At 36.4% G+C, this 25,556-nt stretch overlaps 2 protein-coding genes across 4 annotated transcripts in view; one reads left to right on the forward strand and one right to left on the reverse strand.

Annotated features, from left to right (window-relative positions):
• RECQL (RecQ like helicase) overlaps positions 1 to 1,315 on the forward strand; it is a 33,352-nt gene extending 32,037 nt beyond the window's left edge. The window contains exon 15 of the mRNA XM_027129453.1: positions 475 to 1,315. Coding sequence (XP_026985254.1) covers positions 475 to 627 — 153 coding nt within the window. The 3' untranslated portion in view covers positions 628 to 1,315. The remainder of the gene's footprint in view (positions 1 to 474) is intronic.
• PYROXD1 (pyridine nucleotide-disulphide oxidoreductase domain 1) lies at positions 1,316 to 25,239 on the reverse strand. Of its 3 annotated transcripts, XM_027129454.1 has the most exons (13): positions 25,034 to 25,182; positions 21,836 to 21,916; positions 20,920 to 20,997; positions 16,262 to 16,381; positions 13,599 to 13,727; positions 11,570 to 11,643; positions 8,393 to 8,553; positions 7,534 to 7,634; positions 6,405 to 6,540; positions 5,385 to 5,497; positions 4,622 to 4,744; positions 2,717 to 2,854; positions 1,316 to 1,720 (listed from the first exon to the last, which is right to left on the reverse strand). In XM_027129454.1, exons 1-13 carry the CDS (start codon positions 25,115 to 25,117, stop codon positions 1,472 to 1,474), a joined length of 1,587 nt encoding a protein of 528 aa, XP_026985255.1. In that variant the 5' UTR covers positions 25,118 to 25,182; the 3' UTR covers positions 1,316 to 1,471. The 3 variants fall into 3 exon arrangements, with proteins under 3 accessions (XP_026985255.1, XP_026985256.1, XP_026985257.1); XM_027129455.1 differs by lacking the exon at positions 20,920 to 20,997 and having other exon boundaries at positions 25,034 to 25,239; XM_027129456.1 differs by lacking the exons at positions 20,920 to 20,997; positions 25,034 to 25,182 and adding an exon at positions 19,553 to 19,674.
• Between the last annotated feature and the right edge of the window lie 317 nt (positions 25,240 to 25,556).

Consider the following 25,556-nt stretch of genomic DNA (forward strand, 5'->3'; position numbering starts at 1 on the left):
TTTCTTCCTGGAATCTGGGTATAGAAGAGAGAAAACCTACTTTTGTGTTCTGTAGAGGTATTGAGTAGAAGAATATAGACTAGGGGTTTCCAACCTTTTGGGATGTGAAGACTCCATTTAATGTCTGATGTTATGAGGCACCCTGCCCTTGCTTGTGGTCACTGTTGGCTGAGAAGTCTGCCTGTGCAGCGGAGGTTGAAAAGCACTGTCACAAACTAACTGCTCTCAAGCCTGCAAAAGCACACCCGGCACCAGTGTGTCTAAGGACATGTCAGGTGTTCTTTACGGTCTTGACAGCACAGCCCCTTCTATTTAAGATGGGGTGCATACTAGAAGAAATTGGAAGATAAAAAACAAGACCACTGGCCACTTAATTAAAGAGGTGATACAGAAGGACTATTGAGATTATTAATCTCCTGAGAAAATGGAATAGCTGAATTTTCAACCAGTGTTTGTCTTGCTGTTGTTTTGTAGGCTGAATCACCTCAAAGTTGTCATTCCGAAGGAGCTGATAAGAAGAGGGAAGAAAAATCTCCAAGTAACTTCCAGAAGAAGTCGGAGACCATGCTTCAGCAACCTGACTGTAAGATTACAGGGGCTAAGAAAAGGAAAATGGATAATGCGTGAGTTGAGTGCTTCTGAATCTTCTAAGAAAAAGTTTATGCATGTATACACCATTAGTTTTGTAGTTAATCAAAAGTTTAATTTTAAGACAATTTCATTAATATTTTATTCATATGGAGCTATATTTTCAGAATTTATTTAAGTATTGAAGACTTGAGAATTTGAGACCTTTTGAAATTTTGAGATCATGAACTGTATAAATTTACAGTATGAAACAAGGGAAAAATAAATCATTTTAATGTAAAACCCTTTAAATGTAAAATACTTAATAAGTTCATATAACTATCTTAAGCTCTTTATGCCTTGCCATAACTAGTTGTATTTTTTTCTTTTGACACAACTGTCTTTTGATAACAATGTTATTATACTGAATATTTTACTAAATAAAAAAGGAATAAGGTATCCATACAAATAATATTAGCAAGTATGCTACGCCTCTATTTAAGTAAAATAAAACTGTAAGCTGCTTGAAACCACAGCCCTACTTTGACATTTCACAGAGAATGGCTCTGGTATATTAACCAGACCACACTGTTGACTAAGTAGATAACAACATAGTTAAATTTGCTCCAAATCTAAATCACAAATGCATGTGTCTAAGTTTAAAAACACAGAAATGAATACTTAAGACTTAAGTGGTCAGTTCTGTGTTAGGAAAAAAATATATCTATAAATAAATGATTTGAACTGATTTCATCTTTAGAATTTTATTTATTTTTAAAATCTTCGTATTTCTGTATTTTTAACTTCAGATGGTCATCTTTAAATCAGTGCAGTCAATTTACTTTATTGGCATGTGACTTTTTTGTCTTATTTGGAACTCGATGTAGCTCTTGAAATGCCCTTTTTAGTCAAAATAATCTTCTATATCAATATTTGGATCTAGTAGATCTTCTCCATATGCTGAAAGATTCATCTGGTTTAAAATTAAGTTTTCAAATGTTTCTTCTAAATCAGTTTCACCAATTAAGACCGCTCCCATCATTCGCCCATTCTGCAGGACGGCTTTGATGTACTCTTGTCCTTTGGTACACCTCAGTATTAATTCATGGTCTAAACCTAAGCCCTGTGCGTTGTATTTTCCCAGCAATACAACCTATATAGAGAAAGACAAAACAGTTATTTTAATGACTATGAAAAAGAAACATAATATGCAGTTATTTTGTGTTTTCCTAGAATGGCAAATCTAGTCACGAAAATTTACAGCTAAAAGTGCCATTCGGAGGAGCCCAAAGAAAACACTTGCATGGCATGCATTTACTCTACAGATGACACTACCATACAACCTGTATGAACATTAAAAATACCTAGCGAATATACAAATATGTAGGAGGTAGACTACATTAGCCGTGAGTCACAATTTAAAGATTTAGTAAGAAGCTGAATTTCATCTTTCATGGGCAAATTGTTTAGTCTCCCTGAACCGTATGTATATATTTGTACGTGTTTCTCCTTATCGGTAAATTAGGAGGAAAAATCCTGCCTCAGAGTGATGTAAAGAGGATTAAATAAGATAATATGTAGGGGGAAGTACCTGCTCATTCTTGAGTATGAACAGCTCTTAGTTCTCTTCAAAAAGGAGGAGTGAATTGCAACTAAAACTCAGAAATGCACCAACAGGGAACAAATCTGGAGGAGATTTCCCCCCCAACCCCCAGAACTATAAAATAATATAGTGAGAAGGTAGGTAATGATTATCAGATGATTAGTGATTAAGCCCAGCAATAATAACCAGGTATAAATTTGCAAGAAATGAGGAAATTTGTCATTTTTTGTAAAGTGATTAAAGCCATGTAAGTTTATTTATGTGAGAAAATCAGATGATCATAATTAGTTACAAAACTAACAAGCAGGGGCTTCCCTGGTGGTGCAGTGGCTGAGAGTCCGCCTGCCGATGCAGGGGACACGGGTTCGTGCCCCGGTCCGGGAGGATCCCACATGCCGCAGAGCGGCTAGGCCTGTGAGCCATGGCCGCTGAGCCTGTGCTCCGCAATGGGAGAGGCCGCAACAGTGAGAGGGCCGCGTACCGCAAAAAAAAAAAACACAAAAAACTAACGAGCAGAAAAGGCACTAATCTGCTTATCTATCTTACCTTGTAGTTAAAAAATTTTGTTACATGAGCGAAAAGTTCAAAGCTGAAATCCATGTCAGTAGACTCGCCTGCACTAGCAGCGGCCATGCACTTTGCTGCATACCATCCCATCTGTCTAGCCTGGGTCCACAGCCTCATCTGAAATAAAAAAAAAGGTTATGCAATTTAACTTTTTATTATCATCATTTGAAAAATGTTATCACCTTAACCTAGTAAAATTCCTTAAAGGGGTTCAATGCTTGACAGTCCTTGAGAACAGTTAGATCTTGCTAGTTAGGTAATTGATTGAATCATCTTTGCCACAGAAGCAATCAGCAGTCCACACTAACCAACTGATTCTGGTGTTGGTCATTCTTATACCTCATGTGTGGTAACGAATGTCTTTTTGTGTGCAAAAAATAATAACCATACTCATGGATATGAGCTTTAAGCATTTCTCGTAGAAGTGATAGTTTTTTTTAAAAAAATTCAGTCTCCTCTCTAAACAAGGTTGGGTCTGATGAAGTAAGAGGCAGCTTACGGTAAGGGAGCAGAGTAAACTGAGCACAGTAACAACTAGAGAACGGCCAACAGAAGTGGCCTGCGATATTACACTGCTGCACTGTTACCTAATGTATTCTAGCCTCTGAGTCCCTTTAGTTTGTGTCTCGGACTATATAAAACAAATGAATTAGTGTACTTACTGCTTCTGCAAATTAAGAGATGAAGTTTTATTAGATTCACTCAAAGTAAGAAACCCCTGTTTATTTTTGGACCTTCCTGTATCAGAGTATGAGGCACATGAAGGATATAATAATATACATATTCCCTAGATTCAACCCTTAGAGGGCTGAGATGTTAAAAAAAAAAAAATCCCATGAACTCCAATTCCGAATTGAGTTTGGGACAGATATGCCGTAAAAACAACACTGGATGTCATTGTAGAGAAAACTAAAAAACAAGCTAGTTTGAAGCATTTTAGAATTATGGCTGAAATCACTGTCTTGTTGATGCTATCTCTGATGTATGTTAAAACATACTAAATAACAAAGCTGCTGCTTAGAATACATCTGGTTCCCCCACTACTTCACACTCCACAGTTACTTCACACTCCACAGTTAATCTGAATAAACATGCCTACCTGTGGAGCTGGTCTTTCACCAAGATAAGCGTTGACTGGTTCTTTCATCTGTTAACATCTACCTCTGTCTCTACTCCTACTAAAACAACCCCACCTCTGGCCGCTGAGTATCTTCCTCCAGCACTTCTGCTCCACCATTACAAGGCAGGCAACACTGGCGGGACAGGAGGAGGTCTAGATCCAGTTAGAAGGGGTTGTTAGGCTGAGGAATTCTGCTTACTATGGGAACAGTCTTTCAGTAATAATTCCCACAGGAATAAGGTCATCAGAAACAGAATGTATGGTTTATAATCTCAGTTTGCTACTTTTTCATCCAAAGCTGTGCTGTCCCAAATCATAGTCACTAGCCACATGACTATTTAATTAAAAGTAAAATTAAAATTCAGTTCCTCAGTCACATTAGCCACATTTCAAATGCTTAGTACACACATCGCTAGTGGCTACCTGACTGGACACTGCCGAAATATAGAGCATTTCTGTCATCACAGAAAGTTCCACTGGACACCGCTGATAAGCATCTGAGCATGAAAAACAAAGTAACAATCATAATTCTTTTTAAATTAAAAGACATCCCAGTCTATTCCATCACTATATAATCACTTACCAAAAGGGAAAAATTCTAGTGTTCTTTTTGTTTGTTGTTTTTGTGACAAAAAAACTCTATGATAGCTTCCCACTTAAAGTAGAAAAGTTGGAAAACCAGAAAGCTGGATATGCAGGTAGCAGTTCCTTTATTTTCAGATGGAATCTATGATAAAAACCTGTGACCACCTATGCCAGCTTACCTGCTGCCAGACTGGGCTGGGCTGCCAGGAGGCCGTGCAGATGTCACCTGCAGCATAGATGTCAGGAAGGGACGTGTGCATGTGATCATCCACCTTCAGGCCACCGTCTTTTGCTACATCAAACTAAACAATGTTCCTCATAAGCATATGAGGTAAGAAAAAGAAACGTGACTTTTTCATTCCAAAGTAAAAGAGCAAGTCAAATTCTACACATTGATATGCTGATCTTTAATGAGAAAAGTTGGCTAAACTGCCAAGTTTAGACAACTAAGCTGAATTTCCAGGCACTCAAATTCCTACTAAGACGAACCCATGAAATTCTTAGAACTTCAAATTCTTAAAATTCTTAGAACATCAAAAATTGCCAATAACCATATGAAGACCCCACCCATAGTTACAAAAATATTCCTTAGTTTTTGTAAACTTCAGATGCTAAAAAGCAAAAAATACAAGCTGGCTTCTCTAAAAGAATCACTTTTAAGAATTCATAGGAGGTATCAGTTTCTTACCAACGTTTAGATAAATTGTGCATTATGTCCCCTTAATAATGACACTTAGCCTGGGATGTTAACTGCTTAAGGACTTGAAGCAGTAAAAAAAAATATTGCAAATCAAGACATGAATATAAACTAAACTGTTTTCAGTCATCTTAAATTACAGTTCTGTGCCAAAACAATGAACAATTATTCATGCTTGAGAATTAGAGATCTTCATAAACAATACTTTAAAAGTGTTCACAGTGGGACAAAAATTTTCATCTTACATTGTTGCCACAGAGAAAAGGTTCTGTATTTGGTGTAACTCCTGTAGCACTGACAATGAAATCGCAGCCATATATCTTTTCATTGGTCAATTCCACATATACAGGCCATATCTCTTAAAATAAAAAAAAAAAATTATTCTCAAGTGTAATCACCACCGTCTATAACATCATGTGAATACAATGACTAGAAGAAAGAAAGAAAGAAAGAAAAAGGCAGGAGATGACTTTAAAACACCACCTCTTAATATTTATAGGTACATCTGCTAAAACAATTTTTAATGTCATCAGTGCCATCTTCTTATTTTGGGTATAATCGCAAAACTATGGCAGGCATTCTAAACATTTTTCCTTCAAATTTAGGCATAGAAATTCTAACAAAGTAAATTTAAATTGATAATACTTTATAAATTTTTCCTTTAAAAATCTTTATTAATAGATTATACTCCATTGAGAGTTTAGTCTAACTAGGTTACTCACTTTTCAATGTTTTCCCTTATTATTCACATTCAAACTCTAACACTCTCTTTTCCTATGAAAAAATTCAAAGAATTCAGAGGAGTGGGATATCCCATACAGTAGGTTTGGGTGAGTGTATTTCTGAGTAATTCTCACAGGAGTGTAGAATAGGAATTTTAAGAGATCTGTGCCTTAGTTTCAAATTTATAGATCTCATTCTGTTTGATTTTGAGGGTGTCACTTCACCTTTGCGAGTATCAGATTTTTTTTAGTTTTTATGTTTTGTGTTGATTCACAAGATATTCTGATTAACTCATCGCGTTATGATGGTCAAAACATAATGAGCCCTACGTAAGATGTTACGCTTTCTACAATTTATTAGAAAATGTAAAGAGTAGGTAGTGAAAACAAAATGATTTATGTTATTAAATTATGGTTTTATTTTTACTTTTCACATTTAAGTTTTATATGGAAATATGAAGATGTTTTCTAAATATAATAAAGCAATATTAAGTTGTCTTCTTTTAAAATAAGTGTTTATTTTTTTCTTATTTCATCACTTACCTTTGTCAGCTATAACTAACTGATTATGATGGTCTCTTGGAAAAGTCAAGGACTTTTTCTTAGAAATTCTAAATTCTTCCTGAAGATAGATTTTCTTTACTTCACACATAGTTTCAATGTGAATTTTATGAGAAAACTAAAATAAAAGAAGTACTGGTCACTATAATACTTCTAGAAAGAATGATCTGGGTTACTGACAATGAAGAAAAATTTATAATACACTTATAAAAACATACAGAAAAAATAATTCTTGTAGTATAGAAGAAAACACACTGAATGCCCACAAGCATGGCTCTCAGTTTCTGTTGGAAAGAAATAAGCAGAAACTCAGTCAGTACTTAAAGAGATCTAGTAGTTGAATTGGCAGGTAGCACCAAGGGCATACTTTTTACTATGAGCTTCCCTGATAATTACACGTATATTTCTTTTAAATTACAACTGTTACAGACTAAAAAAAAAAGTTGATATATCCCAGATATTATATTCCAGAATCTTAGTAAAATGCCAGTTAGGTAGGAGATACTCAATAAATGTTCACTGAACTAAACTGAAGTTCCCAGGTTAAGAATACCATTAATCTTAGGACCTGAAGGTGCAGGAATAAATTACTTTGTGTAATTTCCATCACAAAAATTAGATACACTGTGAAGCCAGCCCCCTTCCAACCTACTGAAGGCTGAAAACGTATCATACACAGTAATAAGGACTGCATGTTTCTTGCAATATTTAAATATCATAGCCTTTTAACAGCTATTAAAAAACTAAAATATCTAGTAAATAAAATGAGTAAAAGCAAGTCATCTGCTTATGCAATTAGGATATTAAATGTGTATTTTATTTAGAATCTATCTAATAACCTTTAAAATATTATACTACATCTAAAGTGACCTTTGAGAAAAGATTAATTTAAAATAGGACAGGTGTATTCACTAACGTCTCTGTATGGAGATCTCTGTCTCTGGAGAGTTCAATGGGGCCAAGTGGCACTGAAGCCCTTTCCTAGAACCATGGATTTTAAGGAAAGTGACCTAGCAATTCTTTGACTATAGGCTTATAACCAGTCTTTAACAAACAGTTCAAGAATTTAAAATTGCATTTAGATACGTTTAAACAGTATATGAAAACATACCTCTTTTGTTCCTTTAAGATCCAACCCTTCATGCCAATCAGGTCCCAAGGCACTGCCTGTATTACCAGCATTAGCTTTGGTTTGTGCTTCCTTTTTCCTTCCTGAAGGGATAAACTCAATTCAAAATCCAAATGATATAAAAACTGCCAGGCAGAGAATTACGTTTTTGTTCAGAAGTTTTTAGGCAATGTAATAATTTTCACACATACATTCATACAGCAGGACTAAACTTATCTATATTAATCATTTTAATCATAATTTTAATATTTTGTGATGTAGAGCTATAAAATGGGTAATCTTTCAATCGAGTTGTGTATAAACACTCAGAAGTGTTTTATGGATGTTATATACACTGGTTAATATGAAAGGTAAGAAAATTAGACATCAAATTTTGAAAATTTTGTCAATTTTTAGTACCCCCAAAACTTACAAAATTCTTGCTCAATTTTATAAGCCAAAAGTTTTAAAAAATAAAAAAGCTCTTTTAAACTAAAAAAAACTGCATTTGTTTTTAAACTCACTGCGTTTTTAATAAAATTACCTTAGGTTTTGTCCAACTGGAGCATCTGTCCGCAAAGATGCAGATGGGCTGGTTTACTTAATTTACTTTAAATTGCCAGTTTTAGTTATACATATTTTTCATATAAAATACATCATACACATATATAAATTTATCTTATAAATATTTTATACATATATATAAATAAAATCTTAAATATCACATAAGGAAATAGAAATAAATATCTATATTCCTATCCCCAAATAAAATATTTTTGCTAAATTTTCTTATAGCCTTTTTCTATATGGTTAAAAAAATAAAGTTTCATCCGTGAATGAATGAGCTTGATGCTATATTTACCTTCAGTTGTATATCTTGTTCTTTTTTGTGCAATTTTAGCCTCTGGTTTTTCAGCAATGAGCTTTGAAGTCAAGAATTCAGCCGCTCCTGCATCGAAGAAAGTATTCCCAATAGCTTTATCTTTAATGGCCCAAATTACTTCACAGCCTTCAATTTCATACCTAAAGGAATATGAAAGTTAGTTGGAAGAAAAACTCTTTGTATCTACAAGTAACAGTTATCTCTTAAGGCAAATGTAAATAAACTATTTTAAGGCAAACTGAGAAAGAATGATTATAAAGAGGAATGTAACACTTTTTCAGGATAATACGTGCTAAGTAGAATAAATAATACAAGAAATGTAACCAGTTTACTGAAAAAATGTGACAAATATATGTACTGAATATCAGGTAAAATTTCATTACAATGAACATCACTTCAAAGTGTTCAATTTCTACAGGATAGTTATATGAATGTCTGCCAGGGTTCCCAGGAGTGAGCAGTGCCTTGCTTATTACCTAGTTATAGAGTAATCAGTAATGAACGGATAGATGTTATAGATGTTATATAGCTACAATATTGAGAACAGTTGACTTCTTTGCTAACAAATATTTTATGTATTCAAAGCACATTATGGAAGGACACAGAAAAAGGAGCAAATGAGAGATAGAAACTAAAATCTTAACTTTGTTATAACAGAATAATTACCCTGCAGTGAATTCCCTTCACCTCAGAAATTTCCAAGCCATCTAGCCAAAGAAAGATCCAGTTCACAGAAAAATGAAGGATCTTAGAGGAAGAAAGGAATGGCCAAGGAAGCCACCTTCCATTACCGTTCAGGAGGTAGCCAGAGCTCCTGAGCACCTGCAGTTTTATCTCTAGGTTTGGACACGGAGAATGTAATTTTCTTAATATTCATTCCACAAGGTCCCTGAAGTTCATTATAATTTATCTATTACTACTTGTTTTGGTACAAATGAATTGGGACAATCCTGGACACACAGTATATACGGTCATCCTAACTACACTAGGATTTTATTTGAAATTACAATGGTAATAAGAGTGTATTAGTGTTATTAATTTTTAACATTGATTTATGGTAAAAAGTACTACCATCTTTATATCTCAGACTGATGTAAGTTAGGTTATATGACTTTTTGAGGCTGATCAATAAGCAGGTGATAAAAGAAAGAAGGTTTAGTACATCTGACTTCAGATCACCTGATGTTCATGCTTTCTGGCATATGGTAAAGGAGTTCCTTGCTTTCTCCAATGGGCCTTTATTTTTCCTCCTCTCCTATGCCAGCAAAGAGTATTTATAGTTACTAAATGTCAGATTATCTGGAGAACATTTTATCTTAACACTGCTCAGGTCATACAGCATTGCTGATGAGCAGAAAGCAGAATACACACACATTTGGTGATAAATTTTATGTCAATTTACATATAGGCATACAGTTACCACGAAATGATTTCCTTAATTTTTATAAACTAGAAATTTCTGTAATTACCATTTTTTTTGTATTTTAAAGTAGTACAGCAACATAACACATATCAGAATAGCTTAAAACACTGATGCTAGACCAGCGAGCCGTATTTACTCTAAGTAGTCACCACAAGTGACTCCTGGGTGTGCCGTACCTCACGAGACACCCTCTAATCCTCTTACCCTATGAACTTGTCCTCAGAAAGATGCGTAAGCATGAAGGTATCATCACCCATAGGGGAAATACTGCTTTCATTTTTAAAACCACTTTTAAAAAACAGAAGTATTAAATTTTGTGAAATTATGAAAAACTATGTTTGAAAAAGAAAGGATTAACCTACATTTGGAAAGAAGAGATAATAACTGAAATAAAAGTATACTGAAGAAATCAACATTAGCCTCAGTGGGACACGGGGGCTATTAAAAAGCAGAAAGAGTCTGGATATGTCATTTTTCATCAAGAGAAGACAAAGTCCTAATCATTCAGTAAACCTAAACCGAGAGAATAACACTATATGGGAGCTTTCTTAAACTACCAGAGTTTACTGAATATAAAATTATGTGTTTTATATCCAAGTATGTGGTCTTTAATCTGCGACCTAAAGAAAGTGAGGAATAGGATTAAATGTTGTGAAACTCTGAACATTTTTGAATGAGAAAGCTTTTCAATGTGAATAATAGTAATAATAATAATAATAGTATTAAGTTATACTTTTGGTGATAACTGATGGAGAAAATCTGTCATGTGTACATAAGGATTTGAAGCCCCTCTTACAATAAATCTATGCCTCCCTCCTCTTGGCCCAGTTTGGTCTTGACTCCCTAGTTTTTTCTCTGCATTTTTCCATACAATGCCTCAAACTTCATAATTAAAACAATGACTGCCACCCACACCTAGTACTCAGGCAATCCAACAACTCTTACAGGTTTCCACTGGGATTCATCATCCTCTAAAAAGGAGGGGCAAAAACCTAGTCTCAGAGTTGGAATGAATGAAAGTGAGAAAAGACAGGGCTTTGGCAGATTGCTTATTTTGATATAAATTTGTCCTCTTTGTAGTCAGACCCAACTTTCTGGCCTGAAAAATATCTAGACTATTCCATGTCAGCCATCTGCTGAAAGATAAAATCACAAAGAAAGTGAATCAATGCTCTGTAGACCACAGCAGGTCCTCAATGTTTTCCAAACTTGAAGTATCATCTTAAGATGACAGTATTTCACATTAAGGTGTTCACAATCCCCAACTTCCAAAAACCAAGAGCTAGGAGTACCACAAACCCTGAAATAGAACTCACAAACACGTGCGTTTCATCGGCCAGACAGGTACCATACATGAGTGAAGCAGGATGGGTATAAGCAATAAAAAGTCGCAGGGACTATCACCAGAAACCTCTAAAGGTGTACACGTTTTCAATTGTTTTTCAGTACAGTACGTGCTTGTAAGAACACATGTATGGGTCAAATCTAGACAGTCATCAGTGTGAGACCCTTTGAGACCTAAAGCATTCCCGAAATTCCTATGTTTTATAAGGTCAATTTTGCAACTATGAATTCCATGAAAGCTAAAAAACTAAAGTGGATTTTCCCCCTTGAAAATGTATGAAAAACAATTATATTTATCTTTGATTTTAGGATAACAAGATGTCTTCTAGTCAATTAATCACATGAATCACAGAGCAATTCTTACATAATATTCAAATACAGGTACTTACACTAATTCAAGTGCAATACCACCATTTCCTATGATCATTATTCTCTTAGCTTTTGTAAGCTGTTTCTGAAATTCCTGTATCAAAAAGAAAATGAAAAGAGTGTTTTGTAATAGTGGGTAATGCCTGAAGCAACAGGCTTCACTGATAATAAACCTCACTTTCCCACTCTGCCAGGACACACCATCCCAATTAATATAATAAATGCTCCCTCCATGTTTCACCCCAAACTGCCTTTATAGCAAGGCCTCTTCCTGACTTTCCTTGCCTTTTATGTCACTACATTCAGAATTGCAGCAAGAGCCTGTCTTTAGTTTACCACATTCCCAACTATTTGACCAAATCAATTACCAACATGACATTGATCTAGACCCTGGAAACAGGATTCTTCCTTTCCTTCTAGTCCCTCAGTTGACACTTTCCTTGCAGTTACTCAGCACTTGGAACTTGCAGGAACGAGAAGCACAGCAGCACAGTGGTTAAGGGCACAGATCTAGAGTCCCTGGCTCTAGCAGTTACTAACCAGATGACCTTGGGCAAACTGCTTAACCTCTCTGCACCTCAGGTTCCCCAACTATAAATGGAAATAAGAGGTGAGTATATCTCAAGGTCTCTATAAGTATTAAGATGATAGAGATAAAGCTGTTGGGAGTAGGAAGCACATAATGTCTAATATTTATTTTAAAATGTTATTACGTTATAAGACAGCAAATTGATGCCTCCACCTCCCATCCCTCCCTCCCTCCCCCCAAAAAAGATCACAATGAACTTGGAGAGAAAAAAAAATATCAGGAGTCATTCTTATGGTACTTTCTAAAGTAGAGAATAGTCCCATTGCTTCAAGATGACACTTGAATAGCTAAATTCCACCTCCTACTATGTCAGGTCACCATTTCTATTAATGGACCCCAAAACTTATTGTAATGTACAATACATAACCACTGAATTGACTTCTTTAAATTTTACAAGAAAAAACCTGAAGTTAATTCTACTTTGTCCTTCACTGAACACAGTAGGTAATTAAAGACCTGTAAAGAGCAGTGGACAGGGAGATGAATGTCATGAGTTTAGATTATACTTCTGATAATAACTACTTTAGTATAGCTAAATTTCTTAGTCTCTCCATCTCAGCTGCCTCTGTAGAGTGGGAGTAATGACTCACACAGGATTATCATGAGGATTCAGTGAATTCATATGTGTAGAGGGCCTCGCTGTAACACAGTTATGAACTCAATCTTTGATAATATGAACTTAAAATGTTTACAAGAACATAATCCAGTTCTTCTAATATTGTCTAAATTCCTAATTATTTAAGAAGAAAATACTACCAGTTTTCAAGACTATAAAATCTTATTATGTAAATGTACAATTACCACTTCATGGGACAGAACAACAACAATGAGCTTGAGGTAAGACAATAGTATTGTGACTAGAAAACAAGAAGGTTTTTGGCAGTAAGGGTCAATGAACCCTGAAATAAATTACCAAAAGAAGTTGTACAAGGTTCTGAAGATAGAATTTCACCTTACTGGGATAGTTTATCACTGTTCTTGAGCAGAACAACAAACAAGTGTCTTTTTCAGTTCTAGGATTCTGTCATGATTCTGTATGACAAAGATCTTCTGAATACTAACTAATTTCTTTGCTGAGAAGTAAATTTTGGACATGCTTTATCTTTTGAGAAAAAGATCATTACGTCATTTAGGATGCAAATCACATACTCCCGATCAGAGTAAAATAATGAATGTGTATGCAATGTAAGTTGTAACCTTCAGCATAGACATTACTTCTGGGATATCACATAATGGAAAGAACATGAATTAAAAAACAAGATAAATTATCCACTAAAACTAAACTCAAATTGGCAGTAATAAAACATTATAACTACTTTCTGGTTTATGAGTCATGAAACCTTTCTTCTGCTGCTACAGTTTAGGAATTGACATTATAAGTGGAACACTTTGATTCAAATGTAGAAAAAGTCTAAGAAACCTTCATGTTTCTTCCCCATGACCCAATGTCAAAATGTTACCTGAGCACTGTCTGTATCACGGATTCCTAACACATAAGGATTTCCTTCACATATCAACTTTGGTTTAGCTCCAGCACACAAACAGAGCTTCTTATAAATATGCTGATTGCCATCTTCAGTTAAAATGCACTGTAAAACCATAGAGCAACAAAGAGGAGAGGGGGAACATTTATACATAGGTACAACTGCACTTTAAACATTCAATAAGACAAAAGCAAAAAATATATTAAGGTTGCCTCTTGGTGGCCCTCAATACTTTGTTACAGCAATGACAAAGCTAACTAAGCATGAGAATGCATTCTCTGATCCAGTGATTCCTAATCACTTTAGAAGCATGAACCATTTAAAAAATCTGATGAAAATTAGTCCTTCTCCCATGGGAAAAAAAGGTACCCACAAAATTTTGGATAAAACCAAGGGAATCTCATGTTTGGAAAGGTATGTTGACCTTAGATTAGAAATTTAGAAAATTTCAAATTGAGCATTCTGATGAACATTTCCTTGATGAACATTCTGCTCTCAGTGAGAAGATACTATAAGAAGATCTAGTGATTCTAATCATATCAGACCTTAATGTCTGTTATGGGTACAGGGGAGTAGTGAATGGTAGAAGAGGTCACAATACATCTTCTTAATCTGAAAAATCAGAAGTGCTAAAAAACAGTATTTATATTCTTAAGTACAAATAACAATCACTTTACCAGCAAACTTCATGCTGTTTGGGGATTATATTTTCATATAAGTGAAAAACATGTTAACCTTAAATCCTAGCATGTACTGGCTTTAAAGTAAATTTATATTAATTTTGAATTAATGAATTTAGATGAATCTAAAAATACATATCAGAGATGCATTGTTTTTGTTCCTTAATATTGAATGAATATCTACACAAAAGTAGAAGCATTTAGAAAGCAGGTATACATAAGCATGTGCTACTATGAGAGATGTCAGACTTTGCTGGAATGGTTTCGAAGGTTAACCTTGTGCCATGTGTCTGATTTATAAAACTTGCCAAATAGCATTTACATACCCACTGAAATATTTGTTACCCATTCTAACTCTTCAGCTACATAACAAATACATAAAACCAATAAACCAACACAGTATAATCATACAGAAATGTTACACAAGTCTTCCTTTAGATAATCTGGTTAGAATTTTAACTAATAGAAGTTAGTTATAGGCACTGACCAAATTTAAAAAATTATTTGCATTTAGCTACTATAAAAGAAACACAAAACCTTTTCATTGGCTACTGTTAAATTTTTGGAAGTAGAGACGCAGGTAAAACACATCGTTTCTAATTCACTAAAGAATACAAAGGATGGATGACAGAATGCAGACATGTATGTTATGTAGGACACTTTTCAAATGAAACGTGTGGCACTCTGATTCACTCAAATGCCCTAATATATAAGTTCCCTCACAATTCATTAGTATACTTTTGAGCCTACCTCAGTGAGCAGATTCACTGACATGGGTGTTTCATGGAACAAGTACTACCATTACAAGTATTAGGAAATAACTGTGGTGTTTGGATTCAGATTTGCAATATTTTTCTCATAAAACTCAGTACTTTTTCTTACTTTTTTTTTTCCTGTCAAGTTATTTGTTTCAAATGTGACATGTATGCTTTCTCCCTAAGGGAAAACTCAAATGTTAGCTGCTTTAGAGAAACAACTACAAACCCTACTTCCTATCTTGCCTAAAGCTCATCTGAAGGTACTGTTAATCATGTGACACTGAGACTTCCCGACATCTGAGACTGAGGTACTGCCTTTCCTGAGACTGTCTTCGTTTGGGCCTTGTATCATTTTGGACTATTACAAGCACCTTCTAATTTGGTTGTTGGCTACTGGCCACCTGCTCTATCCCAGTTCATCCTTGACACTGCTGTCAGATCCATCTTCCTAAAAGAGTATTTTAGCACTCCTGGCTCCACTTAGAATCTCTTTACTATTTTTTCCACTGATTACAAAATAAACTCAATATTAACATGACATAAAAAGCTCTTCACAATCTTATTTACTTATTTCTCTGGGCTAGTCGGCCAATCTCCTTTACTTATCCACACCCCAACCCCTTTGACAGTCTCACTCTTCCACATGCCCCTTTCCTTTCTCTGGGTCTCTGAACCCGTAACGTAATCTCTTCTTCCTGGAATGTCCTTTTCCACCTGGAGAACTCAATTCACCCATCTTTAAAACATAGCTCAAATATTACTCAATCTGGGAGTCTTTCTGAATACCTACCATCAGAGCTTTGATAATATTTCAACAACTGTTTTCTTCTATGGGCATACATTAAACGTACGCATGGCTGTACTCCCTATGACACTGAGAGCTACCGGGAGTAGGTTCCTGCTATCACTGCTACTGTATCCCAGTACTTATTAACACAGTGCCCAAAACACAGTGAACACTATATAAATGTTAATGCTAATTTAAAATGTAAAACCTAAAATGCCAGGCTAAGCTAATTATATGACCCAATAAACTCACAAAAAGTGTAAGTTTTTGTAATACTAATAGAAATCAATGTCACTGAAATTTATAAGCTAGAGACTTGGGAGGTGGTGGAACAGGTGGGGGTCAAAGGAAGGCAGGCAAAACCTCACCAAGATTTAACAATGGCAAATGTCATTAAGAAAAAACCCCTCTTACATGTTCTTTGCTGTTCAGTTGCTTTACTCCAGATTCTATAACCTTAATGTTGGGAAAGCGATTTCCTAACATGGTACTTGGTTGTTCTTCAACATCAAATTCTTCCAACACTTTAGAAACCTGTATTAGATAAAAGAAATAAAAATGTATACTTAAAAATTTTTTTCCTTTCAAGAATTAAAAAAAAAACCTTTCATTTCTTTTTATACACTATTTATTTCATATTCATAAAACAAGAAAGTCTGCCAACTGCACTATATACAGTGAAAAGAGGGCCAGACTCTTGCATTTTAAGACCTAAATTCAAATACTAGTCCTACCACTCTTGGGCAACTCAGAAAGTCACTGAGCCTCAGCTTCCTGGCCTGGAAAATTAGGGCTAACGCTACTTACTTCTGTATAGTGTAATCAAACAGCTTATCTATTTCTTTATCCTTGTAGCTCTCTCCATTTACTAGCTAACCTTATTGTGATCTAGTCTTTGGACTCTTCTTTCCTCTTCTCCAAAGTCATCACCATCCTCTTGGACTTACCTTCCATCCTATCCCACTAGGACTCCACTGTGGATCATTTACTTCAAATGATGTGCCATGGATCTGGGGAAGGATTTTCCCCAAATCCTTCCTTGCTCTCTTATCCTTAACCATTAATTACCCTGAAAACGCCCAAGCACAGACCAAATTACTTGCTTTCTCTAGTCCTATACCCAGTCTGCTATAGAAGTACCACACACCTTTCAGACTGGTATTTGGCCTTAAACACTGCATGGAAATGCTACTGCATGGCTATAGCAGTTCTCAAACATTTTAGTCTCAAGACCCCTTCACACCCTTACCAATGATTGAGGACCCCGATGAGCTTTTGTTTTTTTGAGTTACACTTAGCAATATTTGCTGCATTAGCAATTAAAACTGAGAAATTTAAGTATTTCTTAATTCACTTAAAAGTAACAACAATAAAAACATGTTACACTGATATAACATACCTTTAATGAAAAATATTTTTTTCTAAAACAAAACAAATTAAGTGAGAATAACAGCCCTGTTTTACATTTTTGCAAATTTCTTTAATATCTGGCTTAACAGAAGATAGCTGCATATCTGCTTCTGCATTCAAACTGCTTCTACCTTTAAACCACTGCAACGTTGTTTTGGTTGAAGTATCAACACATGAAGAGAGTTCAGTCTCGCACAGATATGCAGCCCTTTCAGATAATTGTACATTCTTCTTGATGCCACACTAAAACTCAACAAGTGATGGTTTCTTAAAGATAGATGAAATGTAGAATTTGAAACCATATCAAGAACTTTTCATACTGTGACTGTGAAATCCATTAGTTTATCCTGCACTTTGAGTGGATCTTGGAACATCACACATCAGTCGTTTGGACAATACTGGTTCATTAAGTTAACAGAGATCTTCCAAATACTGACACATTTCATATCAATAAATATAAAAAACCACATTCATTATTATCAACAATTTCATGAGAAAAGTCTAAGTACTATAAGGCTCACAGTGAAGAATGAGTTTTCCAAAAATCTAATTTTTGCTTGAAAGCTCTCGTTTTGTCATAATGGCAACAAGTACCATCAGTTGTTTTCTTAAAGTGACAGGCTCACTTCATTCATTTTCCAAACATGAATAGCCAGTCTGTCAGCTGTTCTTTCAAGTAAAATTGATGTTCCATGAAAACAGTAGCTAGTTCATCTTCAACTCAGCAATTGCACAACTGCTTTTCCTTGAGACAACGTTGTACTCGTTGTATGCCGAAGAGCTTTATGCATACATCGCATTGCATCATACAGAATATTAAAAAGATGTGTACTCAGGAGTCAAGATTTAATAAAACTAACATGTTTTTTTACTGGCTTTTATTTTTTTCACTAACTGTGTGGCAGTGAAGAACAAAATGGCTACCAATGTAAGTAGCCACCACTGCTTTTATACCATCAGTGCAAATGTCAACATAGTGAGAAGAGCAATAACATCTTAGTAACATATTCCATTCCGTCAGTGACTTTTTCAAACTTTCACCATTCTAATATTCCCTGAACTTACTCTATCCTCTTTATTCTCAGTAAATCACCTTACTTCTAGGCATGAAGAGACCACTAAGAACTCTAACTACTTCTTTCCCACTATCTAGACATTTCTTTGCTAGTGTCCACCCTTCCCTGACCCATTCCCACTATTTCAGAGTCAATCCATTGCTCTGCGCTCCATATCCCATCGCCTCTCACCTTCTCAGGACTCCTTCCTTGTTATATATTCCTTGCTCTCCTTCATCTTCAGGCTTCCCCACTGGTTTCTTTTTTTTTTTTTTTTTTTGTGGTACGTGGGCCTCTCACTGTTGTGGCCTCTCCCGTTGTGGAGCACAGGTTCTGGACGCCCAGGCTCAGCGGCCATGGCTCACGGGCCCAGCCGCTCCACGGCATGTGGGATCCTCCCGGACCGGGGCACAAACCCGTGTCCCCTGCATCGGCAGGTGGACTCTCAACCACTGCGCCACCAGGGAAGCCCACCCACTGGTTTCTTAATCTCAACAGGTGAACAGGCTCAAGTGTTTCCCACCGTAAAAGAATAAAACTCAACGCTAGACCTTATGTCCTCTTTTTGCTGCCACTCTATCTTTTCTACCTTTGCAGCCAAATTTTTCAAGAGAGAAAAGTTTATGCTAACCGTCACTTTAGAATTTCCTCCCATTAATTTCTCAAAACAGTATAAACTGTCTCAAAGTCACCAATGATTTATACTAGAAATAGCTACTTTAGACCCATCATCTTACCTGACCATTCCCCAGGATCTGACACAACTGACCACTCCTCTTAGTTGAAACTTTTGCCTTCCTGGCTTTAGGGTTACTGCTCTTTCACAGTTTTCCTCTTAGATCTAAGCCTAAGAAGAAGGATGGCCATTTTTAAGTTCTCCTTTCTCTCTGACCTCCGCTTAGTGTTCCAAGGACACCACCACTGGGTCCATCTTCTTCTCCCGGCATGTGTCCTTCCTGAGAAAGTGCAAGCCAGGCCTGTAGCTTCAACTGACACTGAGACAATGGTGAATACTAAATTACCGTCTCCAGCCCAGTCTTTTCACTTGCTCTAAATGCTCCAGCAGTCTGGCATATCTAAATTTAGATAAAGTGCAATTTCGCATCATGGCACACAAGCCCGTCACCATCTGGCCCCTGCCTACTGGTTCAGACTCACACTCCACACGCCAGCAGTGAACTGGTCCCTGTTGGGGCATGTTTCATAGCTACACATTTTCATGACCTTGGCACATGCCTACCTCCACTCGCTCTCTTACAAACACTGTAAAACTTCTTTCAAGTCTCAGTTTCAATGCAACTTCCAATGTAAAGGCTTCCTTGATTCGCAAAGGCAGGCTTTGGCACTCCTTTACAATGTTTTCTATGTATAAAAATAAATATGCATGTATTGGAACATTACCTCAGTTTTTTTGCCTCTATCAGGAAAATGATCATATTGTATGACAACTATTTCTTGCATATCTGTTGTCCCAGTAGAAAGTGATCATTCTGAGAAATCGACCATGAGGGCCCTACAGCCAAAGTGCCTGGTTTCAAAACCTGACTTTATGCACCTCAGAAAGTTACCTAACCTCACTGTGGCCCATTTACCTCACCTGTAACATGGGGATAATATAACGACCTACTTCACAGGGCTAAGAATTAAATACATTAATATATTTAAAACATTTAGAAGTATAGCATAATAAGTACTCCATAAATGTGAATTATTATTATTATTAATCCTTTTTCTCCTTTAAAAATTACACAAGTCATGAATATGTGCTCTTTTTAACACTAAACAAATAAACAATACATAATAAAGATTAAATATTAAAATCCTTCTTTACCGCTCTTTAAATCTCACTTTCCCCTTACCCCAGGGATAACCACTAATGACTTTTTGACGTATGTTCTATACTTTTAATCTCTATAGCCTGGGTGCCTAGCACACTGGTTGGTAAATAATCTAGATGCTCAATAAATGATAACAAGAATGCAATTTCTGACTTCTAAACACTAAGAATAACTGACATTTGCAATATTTATTTTAATTCACTTTCACATAGATTAGTACATCTTAAGCTCACAATCTTGTTAAGCAAGGAAGATATTATCCTAATGATGCAACTCAGGTACAGAGATTTGCCAAGGTTACATAGCCAGTAAATAAGAGTTAGGCCTAGAACCCAAGTTCTTTTCCTTCTATTGTACAACACTTAAAAAAAAAAAGATTGGCAAAAACTAAACTCAGGTCTTACAACTCTGGGATCATTACACCAAATTAAGTCTTCTGTAAAGACATTAGAAGACTCAGCTATACATCTCTCTATCATGTATGTACTCTTAGCCGTAATTGAATATATACTTTTTTCTTTTAGAAATTAAGAGCCATATTTGTTCTCTGGTTCTCCCAATCCCATAGTTCTTTTGGCTGTACCAAAGGTTCTAAGATATCTTACATATCTCTAGGCAGGTTATAAAGAGCAACATATGGCACTAAATTAACCTTGGTCTTAGGGGCTTATGTAAATCTTAGGGGTTTATATATGAGAATGGGGTAGGTTAACTGTATATTGATCTCTTCCCTGGGAGACAATATATAAAGAACTTTTATAAAACATACTTCAAAATTGGAAAGGTGTGTTTGTGGGAGATGGGTAAGGAGAAGGTTGCTTTTCCTCTTTAACATCAAGTCTCTAACCTTTTCATGAATAAATAATAAATCTTAGACAAAAGGCTGAAAGGAAAAAAAGGTACAATCTATTATCAGAGTATTATAAGGGAAAACTTCTAATGAATCAAAGACTATGTTAATAGTCTTCATTGCAGTGTGGGAAGAAAAGATTTATGTTTTTCATCTTTTTATTCATTTATTTTTTGCATAGGCATTATAATATTCACAATTGTAGCACTGTAGTACATGTATATAATTTATAAATATAATATTAAAATATGAGCTCAAAAGTTTTTAACAGGTGAGGTACAGGATCAGAAATGTTTGGAGACCACTTTTCTTTGATACTATGACCCAAATGTTCTCAGACTCCTATTATAATGTTATAAAGTGTGTAAAATAAACTCACAAACTACAAACTGTTCTGAGATGCTTATGACACATCTGAAACATTAATTATCTGCAAGTGTAAACTTGGCTCAAAAGCACTTTTCTTCTGACTCGTAAACACACAAACATATATACACACACATTTACAATAAAGATACACAAGTATATTTGCATAAAGATACACATGTATATGTGTGTAACATCTTTCCTCAAAAGATAAATTTTCTGAAAAGTAATTCTGAGTGGGACAGAAAAGATGGGAGAGAAGAAGAGAAAACTAGAAATTCAGTACCATTCCAGGTGCTTTTGGTATTCAACCTGAACAATTTTAAACTTTGAGTTATGATTTTAAAATGAGTATCAAAAGAACATTTGTCATTTTAAACAATTAAAATATTACAATTACACTAACTGCTATTTGAGTGATTGTATTTTTTAAAGAGTAATACTAAGAAAGTTATATAAAGGTTCTTACCTGCTTGAAATTTGTAACTGCTTTAATGACAGGAGAAGCTGTGATCAGGAGAATATCTTCTGATGGAAAGTGAATTGCCAACTTATTAAAAAAACAAGTAGGAAAAATATGATAAATAACTAAGCATTAGTACATATGGCATGGTGGGGTGAGACAGGGATAATGCAATTTTAATAATGTTATTAACTTAGGAAACTAAAAACTCACTGTTCTTCCTCTAAAGGTCTTGGTCATATTCATGGGGTAGTGGTGAGTAATGTCCCCCTCTCATATTGTTAAAATGAAAAATACCTTTACACTAAACTCAACAATTATCATGCAGAGGATGAGAAGAAACTATCTTCTTAATTAACAGTTAAACCAACTTCTATTTATTATAAAATAAGAATTTCAATTGCCTTTAGTAGAATGAAATTAAGCAAAGCTTTAATAAAACATTTAAAAGCTTAGCACCTTTCCCAAGTACTTCTATAATATTTGACAAAATTATCACTCTTTCCATCTTGCTTTCCTCTGTATATTCTGTAATTTATTTCCCCACTTTCTGTTTCCACTATTATGCTACTAAAATCACCTTGAAGTTAGCCTTCCAGTTTCATATTAACCAGCTTCCCCTGCTCCAAACACATTGTAACTAATCATCTTTCAAAATTTTTCATTTGATCATATTACTACACTGCTCAAAATCATTTGACTACTTATATAAGTCTTTGTTAAATTCTTAGCACGATTTATAAAATCCTTTATGATCAGGTCTCTACCACTTTCTGGCTTCATCTCTGGTCATCTTCCCCAAGCAGCAAAGCTTAAACCATACGCCTTAAGCTTTGCTGCTTCCAGATGGTGCCACGCTTTTCCACCTGAGATTACACTGTTGCCTCCCTTTGGAAAGTCTGTCTTTTCTTGTCTACTTGGTAAACTTTTTACTCATTCCTCTATATAGGCATAACTCAGAGATATTGTGGGTTTGGTTCCAGACCACTGCAATAAAATGAATATCTCGATAAAGTGAGTTGCATGAAACTTTTGGTTTCCAAGTGCATATAAAAGTTATGTTTAGGGACTTCCCTGGTGGTGCAGTGGTTAAGAATCCGCCTGCCAATGCAGTGGACACGGGTTGGCCTGGTCCGGGAAGATCCCACATGCCACGGAGCAACTAAGCGCATACAACAGAACTACTGAGTCTGCGCTCTAGAGCCTGTGAGCCACAACTACTGAGCCCGCGTGCCTAGAGCCCATGCTCCGCAGCAAAGACAAGCCACTGCAATGAGAAGACCACGCACTGCAACAAAGAGTGGCCCCCGCTCGCCGCAACTAGAGAAAGCCCGCACGCAGCAACGAAGACCCAACGCAGCCAAAAATAAATAAATAAAAGTTATGTTTACACTCTAGTTGCCAATATTAAGTGTGCAAAAAAAAATGTGTTCTTAAAAAATGTAATGCCTTAATTAAAAAATACTTTACTGCTAAAAAATGCTAACCATCCTCTGAACCTTCAGCGAGTGGTAATCTTTTTGCAATAGTAACATCAAAGATCATTGAGCACAGATCACCATAACAAATAGAATAATAATTTAAAAGTTTGAAATACTGCGAGAATTATCAAAATAGGACAGAGACACGAAGTGAACAGATGCTGTTGGAAAAATGGTGCCAGTAAGGCTTGCTAGAGAGGGTTGCTGCAAACCTTCAATTTGTAAACAATGCAATATATTCAAAGTACAATAAATTGAAGGGCAATAAAATGAGGTATGCCTGTACTAAGACAAAAGGACAACTCCCTTAATAAAGGATACTTTTTTCCTAATCCACTCCTTACCAACTCCACAGGTACCCCTAAGGTAGTGAACACACCGATGAAATGACTTACTTACTTACTTTTACTTATTTATTTATTTACATGACTCACTAGGCTGTGAGTCTCTAAAAAGGAGGTACCATACTCTGTTTGTATTAGTCTGATCAGCCCTTAGTACAGTGCCTGGATTATAGGTGTTTACTCAGAGAATAAATGAAAACTACACATCCAAAGGTTAAAAGTTAAGGGAAAAAACGTCTTCAATTTCTTATGACATCAGTGATGTCATAAGAATATTACATCTGTTTACTGTTTACCAACAGAATAATCCAGTCCCTTTTGGAATACATGTACATGTATATACGTGGTCTGATTATTCACTATAAATCAGAAAAGCATATCCTCACTGCATTTAATCCCTTGCCGGTTGTTTTTAAAAACATTACTAGAGTCTGTCATACAGAGTGAAGTAAGTCAGAAAGAGAGAGACAAATACCGTATGCTAACACATATATATGGAATTTAAAAAAAAAAAAATGTCATGAAAAACCTAGGGGTGAAACAGGAATAAAGACACAGACTTACTAGAGAATGGACTTGAGGCTATGGGGAGGGGGAAGTGTAAACGGTGACAAAGCGATAAAGAGGCATGGACATATATACACTACCAAACGTAAGGTAGATAGCTAGTGGGAAGCAGCCGCATAGCACAGGGAGATCAGCTCGGTGCTTTGTGACCGCCTGGAGGGGTGGGATAGGGAGGGTGGGAGGGAGGGAGACGCAAGCGGGAAGAGATATGGGAATATATGTATATATATAGCTGATTCATTTTGTTGTGGTGCTGAGGCTAGCATACCATTGTAAAGCAATTATACTCCAATAAAGATGTTAAAAAAAAAAAAAACATTACTAGAGATGATACCTCTTCTATCTTGGGAGTCCAAAGTATAGGAAACTTACGTAAGGGTTTCTTTACCATTCAGTTACGATGCACTAAGGACTTGGGCAGCCGTGCGGAAGCGGGATTCAATCAGCTAATTAAGAAAGGGGGCTGAATTTTCTGACCAAGGACTTACTAGTCGTAACCCCCCCCTCTCCTCCCCATCGGCTTTGCCATTACTAGGACCAGAGCCGGGTTCAGTCCGCTTTGCGTTTCCCCTAATAACTTGCTCGCCATCGCTCCTGCCTGAGGCGGAAGCGAAGCCTGCGAGGTACTAAGGACATCACCTGGGGCCACGACAGTCTCTAATATCTGGGAGCAAGAAGGAGTGAGAGGGGTAAAAGGAAGCGGCTAAAGAGCGACCTGGAAAAAAACTAGGGAAGGCTGGCGGGGAAGGAACCTCAAGCGCCACCGCCTCCGGGATGGAGGAGAGGCGGAGCCGCCTGCGCGCCCCCCTTACCTGCTCCGCACAGGTGACACCCGCGATGCCACCCCCGACCACCACGAACTTCCCCGCAGTCGGGGTCGAGCACGCCGCCTCCATGCTCTCGAACTTCCAGCGGTTTTAGGACTACAGTGCGGAAGCCGGAAAAGTTTACAGGCTGGGAGAGGGAGTGGCGAGGGGAGGCCCCTTTCGGCGCCTGCCCCTGAGAATCAGAGCTACGGGTGCCCGGGAACTCACACTTAGTCTCTTCGCGCTTCTCCGAGCTACGGGTACCCGGGAGCTCATACTTAGTCTCTTCGCGTATCGGCCGGGGCTACGTTTCCTAAAGCGCAGAGGCGGCTTGGCAATTACGGGGTTTTGCGTTACTATCGCCACAGCTGAATGTAGTTTTTCCACGAAAATTTGATAAAGATAAGACAAAAACCAAAGTAAAGTAGATGGGTTGTCAAAAGAGGCTTGGCAGGTTGTCTAAAAACAGACCAGTGTTCTCACGGGGCAGACCGTTCTTAGAATAAATGAAGCTCTCACTGTTCGTTCC

This window comes from Aethalodelphis obliquidens, unplaced genomic scaffold (genome assembly GCF_003676395.1).
Source record: "Aethalodelphis obliquidens isolate GAN/ISIS:26980383/991018 unplaced genomic scaffold, ASM367639v1 scaffold36, whole genome shotgun sequence".
Classification (NCBI taxonomy): domain Eukaryota; kingdom Metazoa; phylum Chordata; class Mammalia; order Artiodactyla; family Delphinidae; genus Aethalodelphis; species Aethalodelphis obliquidens.